Source organism: Neofelis nebulosa, chromosome 3 (assembly GCF_028018385.1).
Source record: "Neofelis nebulosa isolate mNeoNeb1 chromosome 3, mNeoNeb1.pri, whole genome shotgun sequence".
Taxonomy (NCBI): Eukaryota; Metazoa; Chordata; class Mammalia; order Carnivora; family Felidae; genus Neofelis; species Neofelis nebulosa.
The window spans coordinates 206,193,586-206,215,681 of NC_080784.1; the positions used below are offsets into that span (position 1 = coordinate 206,193,586).

The 22,096-nt window shown below is 65.9% G+C and overlaps 2 protein-coding genes across 2 annotated transcripts; both read right to left on the reverse strand.

Moving 5' to 3' along the window:
- Positions 1-1,769: 1,769 nt before the first annotated feature.
- On the reverse strand, positions 1,770-8,583 carry NAT8L (N-acetyltransferase 8 like). Its single transcript, XM_058723211.1, has 3 exons — positions 8,206-8,583; positions 6,701-6,865; positions 1,770-4,111 (listed from the first exon to the last, which is right to left on the reverse strand). Exons 1-3 carry the CDS (start codon positions 8,579-8,581, stop codon positions 3,744-3,746), a joined length of 909 nt encoding a protein of 302 aa, XP_058579194.1. The 5' UTR covers positions 8,582-8,583; the 3' UTR covers positions 1,770-3,743.
- Positions 8,584-14,457: 5,874 nt separating this feature from the next.
- Positions 14,458-16,836, reverse strand: NICOL1 (NELL2 interacting cell ontogeny regulator 1). The gene is made up of 4 exons (XM_058723212.1): positions 16,719-16,836; positions 15,950-16,109; positions 15,674-15,762; positions 14,458-14,572 (listed from the first exon to the last, which is right to left on the reverse strand). Exons 2-4 carry the CDS (start codon positions 16,080-16,082, stop codon positions 14,507-14,509), a joined length of 288 nt encoding a protein of 95 aa, XP_058579195.1. The 5' UTR covers positions 16,083-16,109; positions 16,719-16,836; the 3' UTR covers positions 14,458-14,506.
- Positions 16,837-22,096: the final 5,260 nt, after the last annotated feature.

The window sequence follows — 22,096 nt, forward strand, 5'->3', positions numbered from 1 at the left end:
AACAGACACAGGAGCGACACCGCCCACCTCGCTGGGGAGGGTGGTGGGTTCCCGAGGTTCAGGGGCCACCGCCCAGCCACTCCCTGGACACCCACAGGAAGGCTGCCTCAGGGCAGCTGCCCAGCTCCGGCCCCGGACCCGCCACGGCAAGGGCCTCGGCTCAGGGCCACATCTGCCAGCCACTGCCAGGGCAGGCAGGGGCAGTCACTCCCCTTGTGGCCCAGGGAGCCTCCCAAGCGCTCGCCAGATACTCAAGAAAGCCATCTGAGGAGCGTCCCCCAGCCTGTCCCCTCTGAAGGCCTTCTGTGAGGAAGGATGCCGGGGGCAGGCTGGGGGCCGCCCACAGACCTCGGGCCTCGGGCAGGTTGGGTTGTAGGGCCTCCCAGCTCAGGCCTGTCTCCCAGAGCCGGACCTCCGACTCCCTGGGGGCAGGCTGGCCCCGCGTCTCTGCCCCATTCACCCAAGGGCAGCAGTGGGAGGCCAGGCTGGACACGGGTACAGATGAAAGGTGAGAGACGTCACCAGGGGCCTCCAGGCGGCTGGCCTCAGTACGTGCACTCGCTCTAGCCACCACCCCCAGGGGCCAGCTGTCTGCAGACCCCAAACCTGGGCAGTGGGCCCCCCGCCAGGACTCTGGCGGCTCCAGGCCAGTCCAAGGTGCCAGAGCCCTCACCTGCCCCGAATCCCACTGCCGGGAGCTACCCATCAGGTCTATGTCTCAGGCTCATCTAACAAAGACATTCTGGAACACTCCACCTCCTGCTTTCCAGTCCAAAAACAGAGGCTTCCAAAAGTCCTGGGAGCCCTGTCTCCTGAGCACGGGTGCCAAGCCTGGGGGCTGGCTTTTCCTGGGCCTCGGCAGGCACCCCTGGGGGAGGCCTAGGAGGCCAGCAGGGAGACGGAGCAGGGTCCCAGGAAGATGCTTCACAGAGGTAGAAGTAACGTCAGAATTTCTACAAATGTATAAAATTCACATCTCAGTGCACGTTTGTGGAGCGGCTAGCTCCCAGGCTGGCGGGAGGTGGCGAGCCACAGACAGGCATCCTCCACCAGCGTGGCCCAGGGGACAGACGGGGGATCTGCTCCCCCGGTGATCCTCGGGCCCCGCTGCACCGCACGCTGGCCAGGCGAAGGCCCTGTCCCAGGCATGGGGGGCACCCAGCCTGCTGAGCACACAGGTGCCTGTGCCCACAGCAGCTGGGCATCTGGGCTCCAGACACACGGCCACCCTGTCATGCCCGCCCCCCCACCCCCAGCGTCTCTCCCAAGTCCTGGTGGCAGTGGAAGGGCAGTAAAGAAAGGTGCGGAGTCCAGCCAGTGTCCCTACCCTCTGGGTCGTCCACCTGGGAAAGACACCACAGCCCACCCAGCCCACAGACCCCACACAGACGGACAGAGGCCAGCAGGGCAGCGGAGGGCCACGCCTCTGCCCAGGAGCAACCCCAGTGACGTACTGTGGTCAGGGTCAACCAGATGCCAGCAGCTCCGGAGCCCCAGCCCCACCGGGGCTCCAGCGGCCCCCACCCACCCCACAAGTCCCGACAGCAGGGACCAGAGGCTCCAAAGGCACAGGATCAATGGAAGCTGGCAGCATCCCCAAGCTGCCACTGACAAGACACAACCCACCATGCTGACCCCACGCGGCCCCCACCTGCCCTTCCTGCCCGGCCAGGCCTCAGCCCAGCCTCGGCCCCCGCCACGCCCCACGCCAACTGAGGCCGCCCCAAGCCCAAACCAATCCGAACAAAAAGAGGAAAAAGGCACAACTGTTTGTTTTCCATTTTGCTAAAACACTTTACGTCTGTCTGTATAATCCAGATTAACAAAATCTGAGAGCTGCAAGAAAATAGGGTGCCGATTTCTGTACAGTCTACAAAACTCCCATCCCCAAGCAGGGACTGGACGCCACCAGGGAGAAATGTACAGGGGACAGCGGGGTCTGTACAATGTTCTGCAAATATCTCGATTGCTGAGGCACAAAAGGCCCCTCGGGAAACTGGGCTCGTTTTACCCATCTGCTGATTTCCGGAGTGCCTTTTTAAGAACGTCCCCTCTGTGTCCCGCACACGGGACCGAGCTCAGCGGCCCACTGTGCCTGCCACCCCCGCTCCTCACCCCACCAAGTAGAGGGGCCTCGGTGGCTGTATTCATGCCCCTCCTGCCCCCACGGCCGGGTCCAGACTCACAAGCTGGACAAGTGGGCCCGGCCATCCTCCCCTTTCCTCCCCCGTCCAGGCTACCCCACGCCTGACAGCCACCTCCCACCTGAGAGGGAGAGGCGGGGGGGGGGGGGGGGGCACAGGCACGCCGGTACCACCCTCCCCCCCCCCCAGCCAAGGCAGACAGCGCTCGCTCCTCCCAAAGGCATCGGGGGAAACCTGCTGCCATCCTGAGTTCAGTCCTATGAGCCAAGGCTGGACAGGGCAGCCCAGAACCTCCCCACAAACCAGGAATGCTCTTTAGGGGGAAAGAATGCTAAGTCAGGGTTCTCCCTCCAGATTTCAAAATCTGAAACCCTCCACCCACCCGGCCACCCACCCCCACCAAACTGGGCCAGAAGTAGTGCATATTCTAGACGGGTGTGTGTGTGTGTGTGTGTGTGTGTGCGTGAAGGTATAAACTACCATTTTGTCCCAAGAATCAAAGTCATGCAGAGTGCTATTCTGTCTAAATAACTTATTAAAAAACAGGTCGGTTTCAGGCTGGGAGAAGCTGTGGGCTCAGTGGTGTTGGCAGCGGCCTGGCTGAGTAAAGTAAGACTCACAGGGCAGAACCCAGCAGCCGTGAGGCAGGGCGGTCCTCGGGGAGGTCTGGGGAAGGCCACCGTACTCTAGCTGGCACTGGGGAGAGGCGACCACGTGACTGCCTCCCCACCCTGCTCCACTGAAGGACCCCGACCAGGCTGTGCGACAGGTTGCTACGGGAACCCCACGTGGGTGAGGGTGCCAGTCAGCAAAGCTGGGGCAGGGAGGGGAGGGGCAGGGACCAAAAGGAAAGAAATGTGACTCCATGTCAAAGCAAAGCTGGGCTGGGTGGAGCGAGGGGCGGCGAGAGATAGGCACGCCCCCCTCCCCCCCCCCCCAGGGCAGGCGGGCTGCCGTGGCTAGCTCAAAGGCCGGGCAGGGGGCGCTCACCAGTCTAGGCCCAGTCTGAGCAGGGCAGCAGGGCGGGAGGCCGTGGGGCATGCGGCATGCTGCAGCCAGGCCGTGTCCTCAGCATGCACAGAGCAAAGCGGGACCCGCGGCTAGCTCCGTGCCCCGTGGGGCAGCGGCCGGCCGGACCAGCAGGCCACGCCTCCCGGGAGCCGACAGCTGAGCCATAGCCTGGCTGGTGGCCAGGGGTCTGCTGGGCGGGGGTGGGGGGGGCCTCGTCGAGGAGGTCCTGTGCTTGGTGGGCCAGGCTGCGCCTGCCCTGATGGCGGCGGGCGGGAAGAGGCCCCTCGAGCAGGCCAAGCAGCCGTGTGGACGCGTGGCAGTCCATGCTGTCACTCTTCAGGGTGCGGCCCCGGAAGGCCGGAGAGCGCGAGGGGCCGTGGCTGCGAACAACCCAGCCCCAAAAGTGTCACAGACGAGCGACAGCCCCACGGCCCCGGAGAACCAGCCAGAGAACCGCGTGATGTCGAAAAGGGAAAACCCAACACGAACGCCAAGGTGAGCGTCTGGAAGCGGGCCCGGGCGGTGGGCAGGCGGGCACAGGCGGACGGGGCGGCCGGGGCGGCAGGTGGGCGGGCAGGCGGGACGCGGTCACTCCTCGCGCAGCTGCAGGCGGTAGCGGTGGTAGCGGACCTGGAAGAAGAGGCGCTCGGCCAGCGACAGGGTCATGCCGGGCAGCACGTAGTGGTCACTCGAGCCCATGTGTCTGAAGCCCAGCGACTCGTACAGCCTGTGTGCGGCCACCTTGACGGCCGTCGTGCCCAACACCACCGCCGAGTAGTTGTGCACCAGAGCGAACTCCAGCACCTTGCGGCCCAGCGCCTTGGCGATGCCCTTGCCACGGAAACGCGAGTCCACGGACATGCGCAGCAGCTCCACCGTGTTGTCTGCCTCGTGGGCCCGCGCCGCCACGATGCCCACCACGTTGCCATCCAGCACGGCCACCCAGAAGCAGGAGCCTGCAGGGACAGGGCAGTCAGAGCTGCTGGGTGACACGGCTGCCCCTCCAGAGCCCCCTCCGAGTGGAAAGGGCCGGGCCCGGCCTGCCCGCTGCCCGCTGCGGCCCTGGGCCCGAGCCCCTCCCCCAGAGACCAAGAGCTGGGCGGGCCTCGGCCAAACACAGCCCTCCTCTGCCTGGCCACCCCCAGAACGAATTCCTGGATGGCGGCGGATGGCCACGGACAGGCCACAGGTGCAGCTGACCTGCCCTGGCCCCCAGCCCCTTGGGACTCTGCACGCTGGCTGCCGTGTGTCCACAGCAGGCAGCTGGGGAGAGGCAGGTGCCGTGGGGGTACATCCGGAAGCACCCCTACAATGGGGACCTCAGGGAGCCTGGGGGGACAGGCCAGGGCAGCGGGACCCCTCTGGGAGCCATGCCCCCGGGGGGCCTCAGGAGGTCTCAGAGGCCTCAGGCCCCGCCAGCTCTGTGGCCTCCACTCTCCTGGGTTGGGAGCTGCAGAGCCTGGGAGCCCCGTGACCTGCTTGGATCAGGACACAGAAGCAGATCCTCGGTAGGCTCAGGAGAAGGTCCAAGCGGGAAACCGGGATGGATGGATGTGGGCACCACTGCACGCTCCCCGCTGACCCTGGCCTCTCCTGGGCAGCGACCCAGTGGCCGGGCCAGCTGTCCCCACCCATGGCCTGGACCAATCACAGCCCCACGCAGGGCGGGAAGAGGAGGACAAAGGCCGAAGGGGGATGAGGGAAGAAGCGAGAGGAGAGACAATCAACTGGGAGGAGAAGGCCTGCAGAGCACGGGCCACAGAGCCCGCCTGGTCACCTCTGCTGACCGCCAGCCCAGACGCCACAGGAGGCAGGGGCTGACCGCCAGGGGTGTCCACTCTGAGCAGCCCCACCTGCACGCGCCCTGCCTGTGGCCAGGTCTTCCACCAACCACCCCCACCTTCTCCCCTTGAGTAGCCAAACTCTCCCCCCAGGAAGGTTCTGCACCTGACCCTGCCCAGAGATCTCACCCCTTTGCCTGACCCCCAAGGGTCCCCCACTGTCTTGTCTGCCAGCAGGCCGCCATCGGCCCGTCAGCTTGGCCACAGGGTCTCCCGTCTCCTTCCCTGCCATACTGACACCTGGCCTGTAGCCAGAGCTCAGGAACGGCCGAGGGCCCCCCGCCCTGATGGACCCCTACCAGCCGGCCTGCCCACCATCAGGGTTTCTGGCTCCCCCCACACACCCAGGCCAGACCAAGTCTCCCCGTACCCCGAGCCGCACGGCCCCGTCGGCTAGCCTCCCTGCCCCCGGGGCCCCTTCCTGCAACCTGCTGGACGTCTCCGGGGGGAGCAGGGCACACCCTGCACTCACACCCAGGGAGACCATGGCCCAGAAAGAGCAGGGCCGACAGCAGGGTCCTCCCAGCTCCTAGCCTGAGCCCCGATCTGCTCCTGCGGCCTGGGCCTTGGCACCAGCTAGGTGGGCTTTGCCCTTCTGCAGAAGCTAGGACTCCGTGGAGGCCGAGAAGATGCTGAGTTCAAGCTGAGGAAAGGGGCCAGGAAAGCCGAAGGTGCCGAAGGGCTGGGAAGGGGGGTGGGGACAGGGCAGGACAGGGCACCACAGGCTGGGGCTGGCGGGCCAGGGCCTGGTGGTGCCAAGGTGGGGCACCCTTGCTCCGGAAGCCTTGCTGCTCTTGTCCCCGTGACCCGCAGCTCCTCCCTAGAGCTCACCAACCGTTCGGGCCACACGGTCCCCTCTCCTCAGCCTAGGAACCCTCCGGCACCTGGGAGACCCCAACACCCCAGAGGGCTGAGATGCAGGCTCCCTCCTCCAGCTAGCTCAGGACATGGAGAAAAACATGTGGCCCTGCCTCCCAGGACCCAGCCTGCCTCAGGACCAGCCTGGAGGACAGAGGACAGCCCCCAAGGGCTGCAGACCCTTCTAGACCAGACCCAGGCCCTCCTTCTACAGAAGCCCGGGGGCTGGGGCAAGACCCTCTGCCTCACTAACTGGCCCAGAAACCAGAAGTGGGGGCGAGACTGAAAACCCCCGCTCTTGCAGGGCTCACAGCCCTCAGCGACCCCACGGAGAACCTTCTCGCCACCATGAGGTCCCCCTCCGCCAGGGCCCTGACCGCTCCAGGCCAGCCCAAGATCCAGCAAAGCACAGCAGAGGGGCCCGAGGAGAGGTGAGAGAGATCCCACCCGCTCTGAGCAGCAGGCACCGGGGAAAGGGCATCCGGAAGGCAGCGCTGCCCAGGGCCGGCTCAGGACACACGCACCAGCCCCCACGGGACACAGGACAGAGGCCTGGGGTCTGTGCCGACGCTCAGGGGCCTTGCTTCGGCACCAAGGACCTAGCTCTGCCTCCCCCAGCCCTCGCCGGCCCGCTGCGCCCCCAACCCCCCCCCCCCCCCCCGCCAGAGCCCTCGCTCAGAAGACTCGCTCAGAAGACTCGGGGCCCCGGATGCGCCAGCCCAGGCCCGCCCAGGCCCGGTCCGTCCCCCCAGGCCAGTCCCCGGGCGGCTGGCAGCGTGAGGGTGGCCCCGCCGGAAGGAGGGGCGGTGGGAGGGGCGAGGAAGGGGCCGGAGACACGCGACTCACCGGGGGGCTTCATGTAGTACTGCTCGATGTCGGCCATGTCCGTGTGCAGAGCGCAGTCCAGGTAGGCGAGGACCACCTTCCGGCTGTAGTAGTAACGCAGGCCCAGCAGCCCCGCCGGCACCAGGCACGTCAGCAGCAGCGAGCGGGTCAGGGCAAAACACAGCACTGCGGGGAGAGGGGGGCCCCGGTGAGCAGCGGGCGGAGCGGGCGACCCGGGCTGGGGGAGAGAAGACACCACCCCCCCCCCCTCGCAGCTCCCTGCTAAACAAGCCAGCCGGGCACATGTGCCCAGCACGCCGCGGCCGCTTCTCCGCGGGAGCAGCGGGTCGGCCTGCCGGCCTCTCCCTCTCTTCCCTCGCGGCAAACTTCCCACCGTCAGGACGCGCCGTTCGGTAACCTGACATCACATCACGGGATCTCTAACCGCTCTGAGCACAGCGGCGGCTTCTGGGCAGCCGCCTTGCATGGCTGGCAGGAAGAGCCCCCCAGGCGGGGCTCCTCGTGGCCCGTGCCCACCGCCCATGTGGCCCCCATGTGGCAGCGGCCGTGCACACACCCCTGCGCACTCGAGCGAGGCTCGGACAGGCTGTCCCACCTTGTAAACTCGGGGAGTCGCAGGGGGCACCTTCCGGCAGAGGGCCCCAGGGCCAGCCCCCCAGTGTTCTGAGGTGAGGGTGGGGGGATGAGGGAGGGAAGCCCGAGATGGTTTCCAGACCCATCTAGGCTGCCAGGAGACAGACGCGCCTGCAGTGAAAGTCACTTTTGCTGCGTGACCTTGGGAGAGCAACCACCCCCGGCCTCAAGCTCATCTGTGAAATGGGGGCAACCGCCCTCCGGGGCTCCATGGAAAAGGCCTCAAAGCCCCTGCGGGGGCTGCCTCCCCCACCCCCCGGCCCCCTCGCTCTGCCTCCTCGGTACTCACCCTCCCCCGGCACCCGGGGGAGCTGGCTGTCTTCCCCTCATAAATTAGCACTTGGAGCCGCCGAGGCAGCCTCCCCCGCCCCGCGGATTATATATAGTTACACGCGCCAGGCGCGGAGCCTCAGCAGCGGGCGCTACCTGCCGCCACCCCGCCCCCACCCGGGATGACCGCGGACGGGACCGGAGAGGCGGGGCCGGGCCGAGAGGGGACGCAGGTGGAGACCCCGGCTCTCCCCCGCCCTCTCCCCCGCCCGCGGCCCCCTACCCTCCGCCGGCGCTCGTTCCCACGCCCCCACCCGGCGCGCCTTGGCCAAGAGCCCGGACGCCGCCGCCGCCGCCGCCGCCGCCGGGGGCCACCTCGCCCCAGGCCACCGCAGAAAGCCGATGGCGTGCGGGTGCGCGTCCGTGCGCGTGCGAGAGGGCATGAGGGGGCCTGAGGGGTGGGCTTCCCTCCCGGGGCCGGGCCCCGCGGTGGGGGCGAGCGGGGCTCGGGGGGGTCCTGTGCGTCTGTCCCCGGGGGTGAGGGGGGCGGGCGGGCGCGGACTGCGGCAGGCGGAGCGCGGCGGGGTCCCCCGCGCACTGACCGGCCAGCAGGGCGTAGAGCAGCTGCGTGCGCGGGTGCTGCCGCAGGCCGCGGAAGGCCGTGTTGGGGATGCGCTCCATGATGCCGTCGTAGAAGATGCGGCGCGCCGCCTCCTGCTCGGCCGCGCGGAACTCGCGGATGTACACGCCGCGCCCCCCCGGCGGCCCCGCGCCCCCCGCGCCGCCGCGGGGCTGGGGGCCGGGCGCGGGAGGGGGCGCGGCGGGCGCGGCGGCCGGCCCGGGCGCGGCGGGCAGCGGGGGCCACATGGCGCCGGCGGCGGCGAGCAGCGCGTCCTTCTTGGCCCCCGGCAGCGCCTCATGGTCCTCGGCGGCCACGATCTTCGTCTCGCAGACCATGTCGGGAGGCCCACAATGCATGCACCCGGCCGGGCGGCGCAGCGCGGGGACGCGGGCCGGGCTGCGGGCGGGCACAGCCCGGGCCCAGGGCAAGGGCGCGGCGCCCTCGGACCGGCGGCGGCGGCGGCGGCGGCGGCGGCGGCGGTGGCGGCGGTGGCGGCGGCGGCGGCGGCGGAGGCTCAGGGGCGCGGGGCGGAGGCGGCGGGCGGCCGGGGCGCGCGCAGGGAGCTGCGCCGCATTTTGGAGAAGTATTTATAATGCAGCGGCGCCGGTGCAGTCGCGGCGCCCGGGGTCCCGCAGGGTCCTAGCGTCCACTGCATTGGCTGCCGAGGGTCACCATGTGATCTCGGGGGTGGGAGCAGACACCGCCTCCGCGCCCGCCCGATGGCACACTTGGGCGCTGCGCCGCGGCCGGTGCGGGCGGCCGGCGGGAGTGCGCCTGGGCGGGGGCGGCGCGGGGCAGCCCGGGGCACGACGGAGCGGCCGAGCCCCGCGAGGTGGCCGGGGACGAGCGAGCGCGCGGCCGGGGTTCCCGGCCCGGAGGGGGCGCTCCTCGGGGCTCCTGGCGGGGCTCCTCCCGCCCGGCCCCGGCACCTCCGCGCCGCCACCCCTCCGCGCGAGCCTGGGAGCGTCGGGTCCTGGGGCCGGGCCGTTGGAGCCCGCAGCGCCGCGTCCTCCTCCTCTTCGGCCGCCGGGCTCAGTCACGGAGCCATCTCCATCTCCTGCCCCTTTGTCTGAATGCGACGCCCGGCCGGGGCCCTGAGGACCGGAGCCGCGGCTTCCCGGGCCTGGCGCCCCTGGGAACCCGCGCCCGGGGCCACACGGGCTGGACGCGCGGGTGCGCGGTCGGAGCAGGCGCTGATGCCCAGGTCGCTCGCAGCCCCTCGCGTCCGGGCGCAGCTCAGCAACCTTCTGCTCCGACACCGAATTCCCGCAGCGGGCACGGGGGGCGCTGGGCCCGCAGGACCCCTCCCGGCCCGGCCCCCCGCCCTCCTCGGCCCGCGCATGCGCTCCAAGATCTCGGTGCAGGTGCGGGGCGGGGGTGGGGGGGGTGGGGGGGTGGTTCTTGCTGAGTCTCCCCGGTCCCCGCGAGCTCTACCTGCCTGCCGGCGCTGCGGGCCGGGGGTGTGATGGTTGGTGAGGGTGAGGGTGCGGGACAGGTAGTCCCAGATCCCCCCTCTAACTCTTTGAACCCAGCCCCCCTGCAACTGTGCTCCCCTTCCCCGCGTCCTTTCCCGCGTCGCCCCGCGTTCCCCGCGGTGACCCCGCAGGGCAGCCTAGAGCTGAGTTTACGGCACCCTCAGGGTTGGAGTCGAGACCTAGGGCACCAGGCCTAAGGACCCTCGACCTGCGTTGGGGCCCAGCGAGGCCGCTACGACCACCTAGAGGCAGGGAAGGGGACTAGCCCTCGCCAGCGTCATGCCAAGGGACCCCCGCAGAGTGGGGAGGACCCTGCACCCAGGAGCTGAACTGGTCGGAGGCCAGGATCGCCAATGCGAGGGCCGTGGCGGGAGGGGGCAAACGGGAAGCCAGCTCACATCATGTTTCCCAGATGCGAGGATTTGTCTGGCGGTTGTCCTCCAGGAGAGGAAAGTGGAGTCATGGAGCCTCTCACAGGAGCACACGGATCCACTCAGAAATCCCTCCGTGTGCTGCCTGAGTGCTGCCGGAAGCTCAGACCAGCCACCGGGGGACCAGGCTCCAGGGTGTCCTGAGGTTGCCCAGGTGGATGGCAGAAGTGTTGCAAAGCCAGCACCATTAGCAAGGGGTCCGGGCGGGAACAAGGAATGGAGAGGGGCAGCTGATGCGGCTTCAGAGGAAGGGGTGGTGGAGCTTGGGACTTGAGCCTTGAACACCGTATCAGGGATTTGGGGGACACTGTTGTGCTGTGATGGGGCCAGGAGAAGGGAGGACCGGGTCCAGGGTCCAGGAGCTCCTGGTCCCTGACCTCTGATCCCAGACTTGGTGTGAAGAGGTCCCTCGGTGCAGAGTGGCCCAGCCCCTGTAGGGCCACAGCCTTTGCTGGCTACCACCCAACCCACCTCACCCCCAGACCCTGGGCTTGAGGCTACCCCTCCCCTGGCCCCCAAGAGCCAATGGAGAAAAGGACCTGGACTTCCACTCAGCCTGATTCTGGTGGCCCCTCAGTTCTGCATCTGCAGAGGCTCCTCCCTCCTGGTGGCCCAAGTCCTTGAAAGCCACCCCACCCCCCCCACCCCACCCCACCCCCCCGCGGGCCATAATGGCTTGACTAGCCTAATGCTGCTGCTTCCTGGTCTAGAGGGCCCTGCAGAGTGCTGGGACGAGGTGGGGAGGAGGCAGCCAGACTCAGCTTGCAAGGGGCAGAGCTGGACCCGAGGGACAGCCACCTGGAAGGTGTTGGAGACGTCATGGCCTGGGCTTTAGCACTCTGAGTAGGGGTGGCCTTAAAGGGAAGCCTGCACAGGCTGCAGAGTGCTCCCAGGCCCGCCAATGAGCCCGTTTCCTCCCGGGTGACGTGAGGGTGCCCCCTGTGTGCCCTCTGCCCGCATGAGGAACCCATTTCAGAGACAAAGAAATCAAGGGTCGGCGAAGTCGGGCCAGTCTGTTCTCCCCGCCCATTTTCCCGGGCACCCCTCTGGCTGCTGCTGCCCGGAGTCTCCTCCCCACCCGCAACGCCAAGGCTGCCCCGACCACCCGCAGTCCCACCCCGAGCCCCTTGGGTCTGGACACTGCAGTCAGAGCTAGGCAGGGGCCCGAGGGAGGTGGGGCGTGAGGGGGGGGGGGCAGGGCAGGACCCCTCCCGGACTCCAAAAGCTGCAGGGGGAGGGCGCCAAACACCGGATGGTGCATTAGCAGAATAGTCCTCACCCCAGGTGAAGGGACCCTTGGGTCCATCTGGGGGCAGACCCACGTCCTCTGAGGATGTGGCAAGGGCCAGCCGGTCCCTCCCTGCGGGGGGAGAACTGGGGACTGAGTCTGAAGCTTCGCTGGCAGTCAGAGGTACAGGGGCCTGGGAAGCGACAGAGGTGGGTGGGAGTGCTGGAGGAAGGCCAAGGGGTCTCCAGGGAAGTGAACCAAAAGACCAGGGGGTAGGAAGAAAAAAAGGAGAAAAACAGACGAGATGGGAAGTCCGTGTGCAACTGACAGGCGCTGCCCCAGGAGAAAAGGGGGTGGGGCGCAATAGTGATTATTATTATTGCCCCAAGCTAAGGGACTGAGTGCTGAGTGAAGCCCGCCCAGCACCCTGCGTGGACCTTCAGTCCCCAGAGCTGCCTGGGTGGGGAGGGAACAAAGCTCCCGACAGGCAGCGGTTGCCAGCAGCTGGAGGCAGGTGGACCCAAACTGCTCAAGCTCCTCACCCAGAGTTCATGCCCCAGCACCCATCCTTCCCTTGCACACAGGTTCAGTGAGTGCCCACCCTCTACTGGGTCCTGAAAAGAACAAAGCCTTGTTCTCCTCAGGCTTCCCAATCCAGTGAGGGAGGGGCAGGAAATAAACTAATGAAAGAGATGGACACTGGGACAAACAAACCAAAGGAAGGTGCTGTAAGGGACTCAAGACTGAACAGGTCAAGGAGGAGGCCAAGTGGGTAACTCCATGGAGCGGTGACAGCCTGTGCAAAGGCCCCGAGGTAGGAAGGGCTATGAATTGAACACGCAAGCAAAAGCTGTCTTCAGACGGGCCAGCTCAGAAAGTTCGCTTACCACAGTGTTTTCTAGGAAGATACTTGAAGACATGCAACATGGAGAATGACACGAGGTCTAGGAGGCAGGGCTCTAAACCGGGGGCTCTACCCCTTCAGGGCAGGCAGTGGGCAGTAGGAGTGCCCAGCTGGCTGGGAGCAGGAGGGCAAGGGCCTGGCAAGGGACAGAGGAGTGACTTGAAGGTAAGGATGTGACAACAGCAGACAGCACTGAGACACTAAGGCAACACCAAGCCCAGAAAACACAAAAGCTGTCGTGGAGATACTTCATTTCCAGTTCACTGCTTAGCGGAGAGTCATGTTTACACACAGTCTCGGCAAGTGCTCTTGATGGACTGTGCCTCAGATGCGCAGGAAAGCCACGTCCCAGCCCCGCGACGGCTGTTCACCTCGCAAGACTAAACTTGCAAGTTGTCCGTGCCGACTCTCCCCACCTCCACTCCCCGCCACGAAACCTCCATTCAGGCCTTCCCCACCCACAACTGACCCCCTTCTTACCAAGGGCGACAACGACCGGTGTTTGTTCTGGTGGTCCAGAACCAGGCTTGGCCCTCGCTTGACCTCAGCAGCACGTGACACGTTGACCCCTCCTTTCTGACCGAAGCCCTCACCTGTCTCAGGGCTCTTCCTGCCTCACGGCTGCCCCCTCTCCTCTGGGGCCCCTCATCTCTCTTCCCTCTTAGCGCTCACCTCTGCTCTGGCCGCCCCCAGGCCACAGGGTCTCGGCCAGCATCTGTGTTCCTGACCTTCTCTCCCCAGCCCCTTTCCCAGGCACATCTACCCAGTTGCTCCCTGGACCTCTGTCACCTTGAGGGGTCCAGAACATACCCCAAGACTAGCATGGCAGGCACAGCAGCATCCTGGCCCCTCCACCTGCCACTCCAGGCCCTGCCTGCGGGGCTCGGGCCCCTACTTCCTCCCCAAGGGTGCTCCCAGGAGAGGCTTTCTGAGACAAGCCCTTGGCCGTCCTGATCTTTCACAGTAATAGAAACCCCAATTTGTGCCAGGGCTTGTGGCTGCCCACAAAATACAGGATGCCCAGCTAAATTTAAATTTTGGATATATGAATAACTTGTAGTATAAATAAGTCCGAAATATTACATGGGACACGCCTCTACTTAAAGAGTACTTACATTAGAAGTACTTGTACTTTCTATACTGAAAAGTACCTGCCGGTCCCAGATCTGTATTTGCTACATCTGACCACCCAAGCAGAGAACACAGGGTGCATCCCCACCGAAGCCAGCCAACGGAACACCAGCACCCTCTGGGCGGGCCCCGGGGGAAGAGGCACTTGCCTCAGCCACCCCTCTGCTCCATCCTGGGGCCCCAGGACATTAGAATTCTGATGCTATGCCCCCCCCACCCCCGGGGTACCTCGCTCATTTCCAGAATCGAGAGCCGGCCTAGGCTTCAGATGGCTTCGGCACCGCTTTGTCTGTCCCTGGCCTGTTTTAGACACACCGTCGCTGCTAAGACGGTTACCTCAACCTCCCACCGCGACCAAGGTAGGGCTCTGGTTTGCTCACCGTGGCCCAGACACCTGCATGCTCACCTGCAGGCCAGGCACTTGCAGGCGGAAAAGCACCGAGGGCGGAACAGGCCACGGGGCGGGAGCACCGCCTTGAGGAGCTCAGAGGCCCAGAGGGAGGGTCTGAGCGAAAGTGTGCGCACGAGCTGGGCTCAGGCTATGGGAGGGGCCCGGCAGGCTGGGTGGAGACCGTGGGGACCATGCCGGCCCTCCCTTCCCGGAGGAGCCTTCCCAGGCTGCCCGGGCCGCCTCCCTCTCCCCGTGGCCACGGCAGGCTAGGCTCCGTGGGGGTCCACGGGCTGGGCCTCCACGGAGCTCCCACCAGAGCCATCCCCAGGACAGTGCAGGGGAGCCCTTGGGGGCTCAGCACCGGGGCAGCTGTTCCAGGGGAGCGGGCCAACTTCTGTGCTCCCCTGGCCTCAAAACAAGGGCAGGCAGGCAAGGAAGCAGGTCTCTGAAGGCGGACTGACAGTGGCCACGGTGCCTGTGGGTCCAGGTCCACACGTGTGGCCACGCATGCCCATCTGCTTGGCACTGGCGCTGGTGTGCAGCAGGTGCCCAGTGGGCCTCAGCCCAAATGGAACAGCTGGGGGTCCAAGACCCACAGAGGAGCCCACCCAGGGACGCGGGGGGCGATGCAGGTGGGCTGTGGTGGCCAGAACAGGGAGACAGGACACGGCGTGCTGGGCTGGGCATTTATTGATGAGGGGACAGTGGTGTCTGAGGATCCTCAGCGCCCGGCAGGCCAGCAGGCACACAGGGCCCGGCGCTCGGCCTGCAGCAGGAGGGTCTCCGTCTGCAAAGCAACAAGGCGCGGTGAGGGAGGGCACTTGTACGACTGCTGCCCCCCACCAGCTCCCGTGGGCACTCTGCCCGTTTCCCCCCAAAACCCACAGGCAGTACCCTCTCCACCAGCTCCCCAGACCTCAGAGCCACCACCCCCCCTATGCCGCCTCCCCACCACTGATTGTCAGACCCTCTGCTACTGGGTGGGCCTCCTCTCCTCCCCACTCCCCTCTTCCAGGAGGGAAAGAGACTCTGTGGTTTCTGCCAGCACTGCAGTCCTGCCCTGGGCCCTGCACACGCCGATCCCACGTCTGGACTACTTCTCACCGCTCTCCTTCTATGCACATGCCCCTTCCCAGGCTGCCCCCAGCACCGGCCCAGGATGGGCTGGGGGCTGCTGCTCTCAGGAGCCTGGCCTCAGACTCTAGGAGATTCTGGATCCTTAGACCCTCAGACCCTGGCGGGCAGTCTAGGCTTCAATCTGGGGGACCCTGGGGGGGCTGCCCAGAAAAGGGGATCAGAGTGGGGTCTCCCCTTCTTTCCACTCTTGGACACTCTCCCCTTTCCCCAGAAGAGTACCTATCTCTGTCCTAAGTGAAAACTACCCCCCCCTCCCCCCCCCCCCCCTGCCAGACCGAGGGACAGCGAGGACATGGGAGAATGTGGGGAGGCTGTGTTCATTCCAGATTTGGGGGGGTGATCCCTGTGCCCTGGGACCCTGTGTGCACACTCGTTCCTCCCCAGGTGAGGCTGGGGAGTGAGGAGCCTCCCAGACCAGACGGCTCTGCCCAACCCTCCCCCACCAAGCCCTTTCTGACTCCCTGCCCCAGTTTCCCCTCCCCACTGGGTCTCACTGCCCCGCGTAGGGAATGCTGAACTGAGGCTGGCGGTGCCTGGTGGGGCTCACAGGGAATAAGGCCGAGAGGCCTGGGGGAGGAGAGGCACCCTCCCTCACTGAGGCCGGAAACGGTGTGCCAGATGAGGGCGGGAAGATCGCGGGCGCTGCGGGAGGTCCTACCCCACCCCCACCCCGTCCCCGCCCTCAGGCAGCACCCTGAGCCAGTGGTCCGGCCAGGCCAGGCCAGGCCTCCTCCTGGCCAGAGAGGCTCACCCTCGAGTCCAGGCTGTAGGCCGTCTTCCGAAGATCCTGCAGGGCGCGCTGCATGAACTCGAACGCGTGGCAGTCCACGCACGGGCGGCCTACGGAGATGCGCATCAGGGCGGCGAGAACGTGACCCTAGCCCGGTCCCACCCGTGCGCCCCCCACCCAAGGGGTGGCCCGAGCGCCGGACCGCGGCAGGGGCGCCGGGAACAATGGGGAGGCACGGCGCTCCCGCACACCCGGGTGGAGTCACGGCCCCGCGGGGACCCTCCGCGACGCACGTACTCTGCGCGGGGACGGCGCTCCCAGCGGCGGACTCGGCTCGGGCCTGGGAGCCCAGCAGCGCCACACTCAACAGCAGCAGCAGCAGCCACGGCGGCAGCGACCTCGGGAGCCTGCACGGAGGCGGGGGGGCCATGGCCGAGCGCAGGGAGCCGGGGCCGCCCTGCAGCAAGGCACAGGGGTCAGCCCGACCCGTTCACCCACCTGGGCGACGCCCCCCGCGCCCGCGACCCCTCCCAGCCCGCCCTCACCGGGGTTCACGGACTCCCACCCCGCCCACCCCGGGCCCGCGAACCTCTCCCACCCCGCCCTCACCCGGGCTCATGGACACCCCCCCCCCCACCCCGCCCTCACACCGGTTCATGGACACCCCCCCACCCCGCCCACCCCAGGCCCGCGAACCCCTCCCATCCGGCTCTCACCGGGGCTCATGGACCCCACCCACCCCGCTCTCACCCCAGTTCATGGACACCCCCCACCCCGGGCCCGCGAACCCCTCCCACCCTGCCCTCACCCCAGTTTATGGACCTCCCCATCCTACCCCCCGCCCCGGGCCCGTGAACCCTTCACACTTCGACACCCCATCCCCGGGCCTGCGAACCCCTCCCACCCCGCCCTCACCCCCGTTCATGGACCCCTCGCCCCGTCCCTTCCCGGGTTCGCGAACCCCTCCCACCCCGCCCTCAGCTAGGTCCCAAGACCACCCCCCACCTCTGCACCCCGAGCCCGCGACCCGCCCCCCGGGCCCGCGAACGCCCCACCCCGCCCTCACCGCGATTCAGGGACCCCGCGACAGCAGCGCGGGCGACTCGGGAAGACGTGCCGCGTCGGGCGCGTACCGCGCATGCGCTCCGACAAGACCCCGCCCGGGTCCCCCTTCCGCCGTTGTTGTCATGGGAACCCCAGGACTGCGCGAACCACCAGTTTAAAGGGACCGCGGAAGCTCCAAGACTCCGAGTACTCAGCCCTGGCAGGAGCTGCGCTTGCAGCCCCCGTCAGGCTCACAGGCGTTGGAGTCGGGAGGGCTGCCGGGAGGAGGCGGCATCTGGGCAGAACCTCCAGAGCCACTGCCGGCGGGAACCAAGCTGAGGAAGCGGGAAATTTGCTTCCAGCGGTGCGGGGTCTCGGGGTGTCCCTGGGGCCGATCCTGAGGGTGGGGCTCTATGCACTCTAGGAGCTGGGGAGGCTCCCCGCCGGTCGGTAAGGTCCGGTCGGGTTGGATTGCCCCGGGGAGATCAGGGCCAGGAGCGAGCCAGGCCGTGAGGCGGTGGGGAATCCGCGCTCCCAGGTCTTCACTCGGCCCAGCCTGGCCCCCGACCCTCCCGGCCAGGAAAGAAGCCCGCCGGCCCGCCAGGTCCTTCCTCTCCACCTTCGGTGCACGGACACCTACTTGCCACTCCCCTTCCGCCCGCCTTTCCCAGCCTCCAGGTCCAACCACCTGCCCCGGCTGTGTGACCTCGGAGGGGTAGCTTGGCTTCTCTGTGCCCTTTTCTCCCTCGTGGAAGCGCAGGGTTGTTGGAAGTAAAGAACCTCGCTTGACCCCCCCTAGTAGGTGCCAGATGCGCGCGGGCTTCAGGTCCTCGCCGGGCGGAGCTGTTCCCTCTGGGAAGGATGGGCTCCACTTGGCGTCTGCTTGCTGCCTCCAAGGCCCAGCGCCTCCGGGGAAGGCGCCCCAGGTCCACCTCCCGGCCGCGTGAGTGCCAGAGAGCCCAGCGGCCCACGCTGTTCGGGGCAGCGCCGGGTCCCCTTCCCGAGCCTGCACGCCCTCCACCCCCTCCGCCGGGCCTGGGGTCAGCTGTGGCCCCGGCCGGACGCGGGCTTCCTGACCCAGGGGAGGGGCCCGTGCTCGTGACCGCCACCCTCTCCTCTTCCCCGTCGGGCGGACGCCGGGCCGGGCTCCCGGTCTGGGGCTCTGGGGCTGGGGGACTGCGGGCCGCGTTCCCGGACGTGCGCATTTCCGCGCCCTTCTTGGCCGGCCGGTCGCGAACGGAGCCCAGAAGGCGGAGCCTTCTTGCGGGGCCACTCGGTTGAGACCTGCGCGCCGACGCCACACGGCATTGGCTTTTTCTACCTATGGGTCCCAAGCTTGTGACCTGCGCGGGTCCCCCGTCCGCGCACAGGCACAGGGCCGCGTCCACGCGCGGAGGGGGAACTAGCCCACCCAGAAGCAAGGCTCCGGCTGGACCTCGGGCAGCGGTGCTCTTGGAACCACGTTCTTCCCCGCACCGCTGCAGGCTTGTCGAGCGCGTTGTGCTCAGCGGGGAGCGGGTGCCGGTGCGCAGCGTCCCCAGCGTCCCTCCAACACCGCGGATCCATCATCGCGTACCTACCCCCCCTTCGCCGGCGCCCCGGGATCCTCTCCTTTGGGCTCACTTCATCGCACCTTCCCACCCGACCCTCCGGGGTCTAGACCCCCTGCCGCGGCCGTGCGCCCCCTAGCGAGGGGACCGCGCCGCCCGAGGGGGCGGCGGGATGTCGGGGATGGAACCTCGGGCGGCCCTCGGGGCTGCCAGGGTCTAGAGTGCCGAGGCCACACGTGCTCTCTCTGCATCCCCCCAGCAGAGATGTCCCCTCGCCGCAGTCTGCTTCCCCCTCCGCCTCCCCCTGCCCCTCCTCAGGGCACTGGATGTTCCCTCTCAGCTGGAGCCTTCTCTTCAGCGAACAGGCTGTGATTTATTTTCTATCCAAACGAAACAAACCTCGCGAGTCGCGAGCCCCCACCCCACCTCCGCCGCACCTCTTCTTTCTCTCGAGCCCACTCCTGCCCTGTCTGAATCCTAGCTGCCTTGACCCACCTGCGGAATCTGGGGACGGTCCTCAGTCCCCCACCCCCCCACGTGACCATCAGCAGCCCCCGCAGTCCCCTTCCCCTCGGCGCTCCACCTCCGCCTGCACCCTCAGGGCGCGGCTGGGCAGACCTTTGCCCCCCACTTCATGTCCCTCCTGAGGGTCCCGTCCTCTGGACTGCTTCCGATTGCGGCTGTGAAGACCAGCCATGCAGCCTCGGATCCCACGTCCAGCCGCCTCCTGAACGCCACCACGTGGACAGCTGACTTCTCCATGTCAGCAGGTCCTAAACTGACCTCCTGATTTCACCCCTCCGTGTGCTGCCCCACCCCCACCCCAAGATAAAATGCTCCGGCCTTCCCTGTCTCAGGTCCAGGCAGACCGTCCCTGCAGATCCTCGGACCAAACCTGCAGCAATCCTTCTAGAAGTTCTGTCTGCCCCACTCTCAGAGCACCCAGACTCCCTCTCCCCATCCCCATGGCCGCTGGCCCTGCCCCTGGCCGCCGCCCCTCCGGACTCTTGACTCACCGCGCTGTCTTCCTGTTGCGCCCCCTTGTGGTCCAGTCTCCCTAACAGCCAGAAGGACTTTTTCCTATACCTTCTTTCTTTAGTTTTTTTAAGTTTATTTATTTTGAGAGAGAGAGAGCTCGCCCGCGAGTGGGGGAGGGGCGGAGAGGGAGGGAGAGAGAATCCCAAGCAGGCTCCGGGCTGTCAGTGCGGAGCCGGACACCAGGGCTGCGTCTCACCAACCACGAGACCATGACCTGAGCCACCCAGGCCACCCCCATACCTTCCTTTTTACATTGCAGTAACGCATACATACATGCAGTAACATAAAATATACCATTTTAACCATTTTTAAGCGTCCAGTTCAATGGCATTAAGTACGTTCACACTGTCGTGCAGCCGTCCCCGCCCTCCATCTCCGGGAGTCCCCATCTTCCCAAACTGACACTGTCCCCATTAAACACTAACTCCCAACCCCCAGCACCCACCACCCTACTTGTCTCTGTGACTCTGGCTGCTCTAGGGGCCCCAAAGAAGTGGCCTCATACAGTGTTTGTCCCTTTGTGACTGGCTTATTTCACTGAGCATAGTGTCCTCAAGGTTCATCTGTGTGGTGGCAGGTGGTAGGAGGTCCTTCCCTTTAAGGTGAGTAATACTCGGCTGTATGGATAGGCCACCTTCCGCTTCTCCATTTACCTGTAGGGGCACCTGGGCTGTTCTGTTGTGAATACCACTGCTGTGACAGAAGGACCGTTTTAAATGTTTTTAAGTCTTATTTGTTTACTTTTGAGAGAGACAGAGATAGCTTGAGCAGGGGAGGGGCAGAGAGAGAGAGGAAGAGAGAGAATCCCAAGCGAGCTCTGTGCTCCAATTCACGAAACCTGTGAGATCCTGATCGGAGCCCAAACCAAGAGTCAGACCCTTAACCAGCTGAGCCACCCTGGCGCCCCCTAGAAGGGCCGTTTTAAATCATCATCAGACACTGTCCCCTGTCCGCTCACAGCCCTCCCAGAGCCCATCTTACCCCAGGGACAGTCCAAGTCCTTATGTGGCGGAGAGGCTATGAATATGGGGAGGCAGATGTCTTTTCAAATTAGTGTTTTCTTTTTCTTTTCTTTTCTTTTTTTTTTTCCAGATAAAAACCCAGTAGTAGGATTGCTGGATCATGGGATAGTTCTATTTTTAAGTTTTTCAGGAGGCTCCACACTGTTTTCCACAGCAGCTGCACCAATTTGCATTCCCACCGACAGTGCAGGGAGGCCCCCTTTTCTCCACATGCTCACCAACACTGTTTGCTTCTTGTCTTTTTAATGCAAGCTGGTCTGACAGGGGTGAGGTCATTCCTCACTGCAGTGGTGTCTCTTATAAGGACACTAACCCTACAAGATTAGGGCCCCACCTCTAGGACTTAGTTTAACCTGAATGTTTTTCCATAAAGCACCCCCCAAATGCAGCCACACTGGGGGTTAGGGCTCCACGACATAGATTTGGGGGATACAAACCTTCCGTCCGAAACACCCCCACCCTCCCCAGCCCCCTCTACCCTGTCCTACATTCTTTATTGTCCTTACAATTCTCACCTTGTGACACTCTCTGTACTTTATTAAATATGTTGATTGCTCATTGGGCGCAGAGTTCCTGGGGGGAGGGGAGGAACTTTGCCCTCAGGGATATCTGGCCGTTTCCGGAGACTTTGGGGGCCGTCAGGGCGCAGGGCAGAGGCGCGGGACGCTGCCGGCGCTACACCGCCGGGAGAACCCTGCCGAAGAGCCGGGGCAGCACTTGGCCGGATGTCCGCGGCGCTGCGGGGTGGGGGGCGGGGCGGTTTCTGCAGCATCTAGAACTGAGGGCCTTCGGAAGGCATGTGTGCGTGGGGACCGGGGTGCGGGGCCCGGGCCGGGGGCAGGAAGCGGCCTGGCGGGCACAGAGCAGGCTTTTCTCAGGGCTGGCAGGAGCTAGGACCAAGGGGCACGTCGTCAGGAGGCCGCTGGGGACAGATGTAGGGAAGCCCGTGCTTGCTGGGTGACTGGATATGGAGGCACCACCTTGACAGATGAGGGAGTGAAGGGGTGCTAGGAGAGTGCTGGGGGGAAGCGGGAATTCTCACCAGAACCCCGCTCTCCCGCCTGGCCCCGTCGGGTTGGAGACTGAATGTGGGAGTGGTCAGCACAAGTGTGGCCCCTGCAGTGACACCAGGAAGCTCTGGGACCACGTTTTGTTTTTTTAAGTAATCTCTCCTCCCCACATGGGGCTTGGACTCCTGACCCCGAGAGCGCCCTGAGCCAGCCAGGTGCCCCGAGGAAAGAATCCTTTGAGGCCACCCACCCCAACGCCCGGAGCCCTCAGCCGCTCCTTGTCTCTGTGGCCGCCACCACCTTGTGCCCCCGGTGAGGGTCTGGGCCCTTGGGAACATCAAAGAAACGGGGTCGGCGGCTTTGTGCTCGCCTTGGGCTCTGCCTGCTACCATGTCTCAGGGACCCTCGCCTCCTTCCAGAGCAGATGCACCCACAGGTCCACCATCCCCAATCTCCAGCAGTCAGGACGCCCTCTCCCGTCACCCCTGCATTCACCTTCCAGAAGGAACGACCATGTTGGAGATGGAGCCACAGGAGTCACAGAGGCACACGGGGTGTGAGAGAACCAGAGGAGACAACGAACGATGGCATCAGGTACGGCCTGGGGGAGACTGGAGGCTTGAGTCCCGGATGCCGAGGACCAGGGTTTGGCCTTAGCCACGTCAGGTGAGGTCAGCTGAGGCTGTGAGAGCCGGGCAGGGCTAGGAGAACAGAGGTGGGCTTTGTGGCCCCGAAAGTTAGCTGGCTGAGCGCTGGGGTCTGACGCATACACACAACAGG

What these genes read in the sequence shown, in the direction of transcription:
- NAT8L (XM_058723211.1), bottom strand. Translation starts at nt 8,581, where the DNA reads ATGCATTGTGGGCCTCCCGACATGGTCTGCGAGACGAAGATCGTGGCC. An exon ending in GCTCTACGCCCTGCTGGCCG is followed by an intron (nt 6,866 to 8,205) that starts GTCAGTGCGCGG and finishes CTCTCCCCGCAG; the next exon opens with TGCTGTGTTTTGCCCTGACC. An exon ending in GTACTACATGAAGCCCCCCG is followed by an intron (nt 4,112 to 6,700) that starts GTGAGTCGCGTG and finishes CTGTCCCTGCAG; the next exon opens with GCTCCTGCTTCTGGGTGGCC.
- NICOL1 (XM_058723212.1), bottom strand. Translation starts at nt 16,082, where the DNA reads ATGGCCCCCCCGCCTCCGTGCAGGCTCCCGAGGTCGCTGCCGCCGTGG. An exon ending in GAGCGCCGTCCCCGCGCAGA is followed by an intron (nt 15,763 to 15,949) that starts GTACGTGCGTCG and finishes GCATCTCCGTAG; the next exon opens with GCCGCCCGTGCGTGGACTGC. An exon ending in CCTACAGCCTGGACTCGAGG is followed by an intron (nt 14,573 to 15,673) that starts GTGAGCCTCTCT and finishes GTTGCTTTGCAG; the next exon opens with ACGGAGACCCTCCTGCTGCA.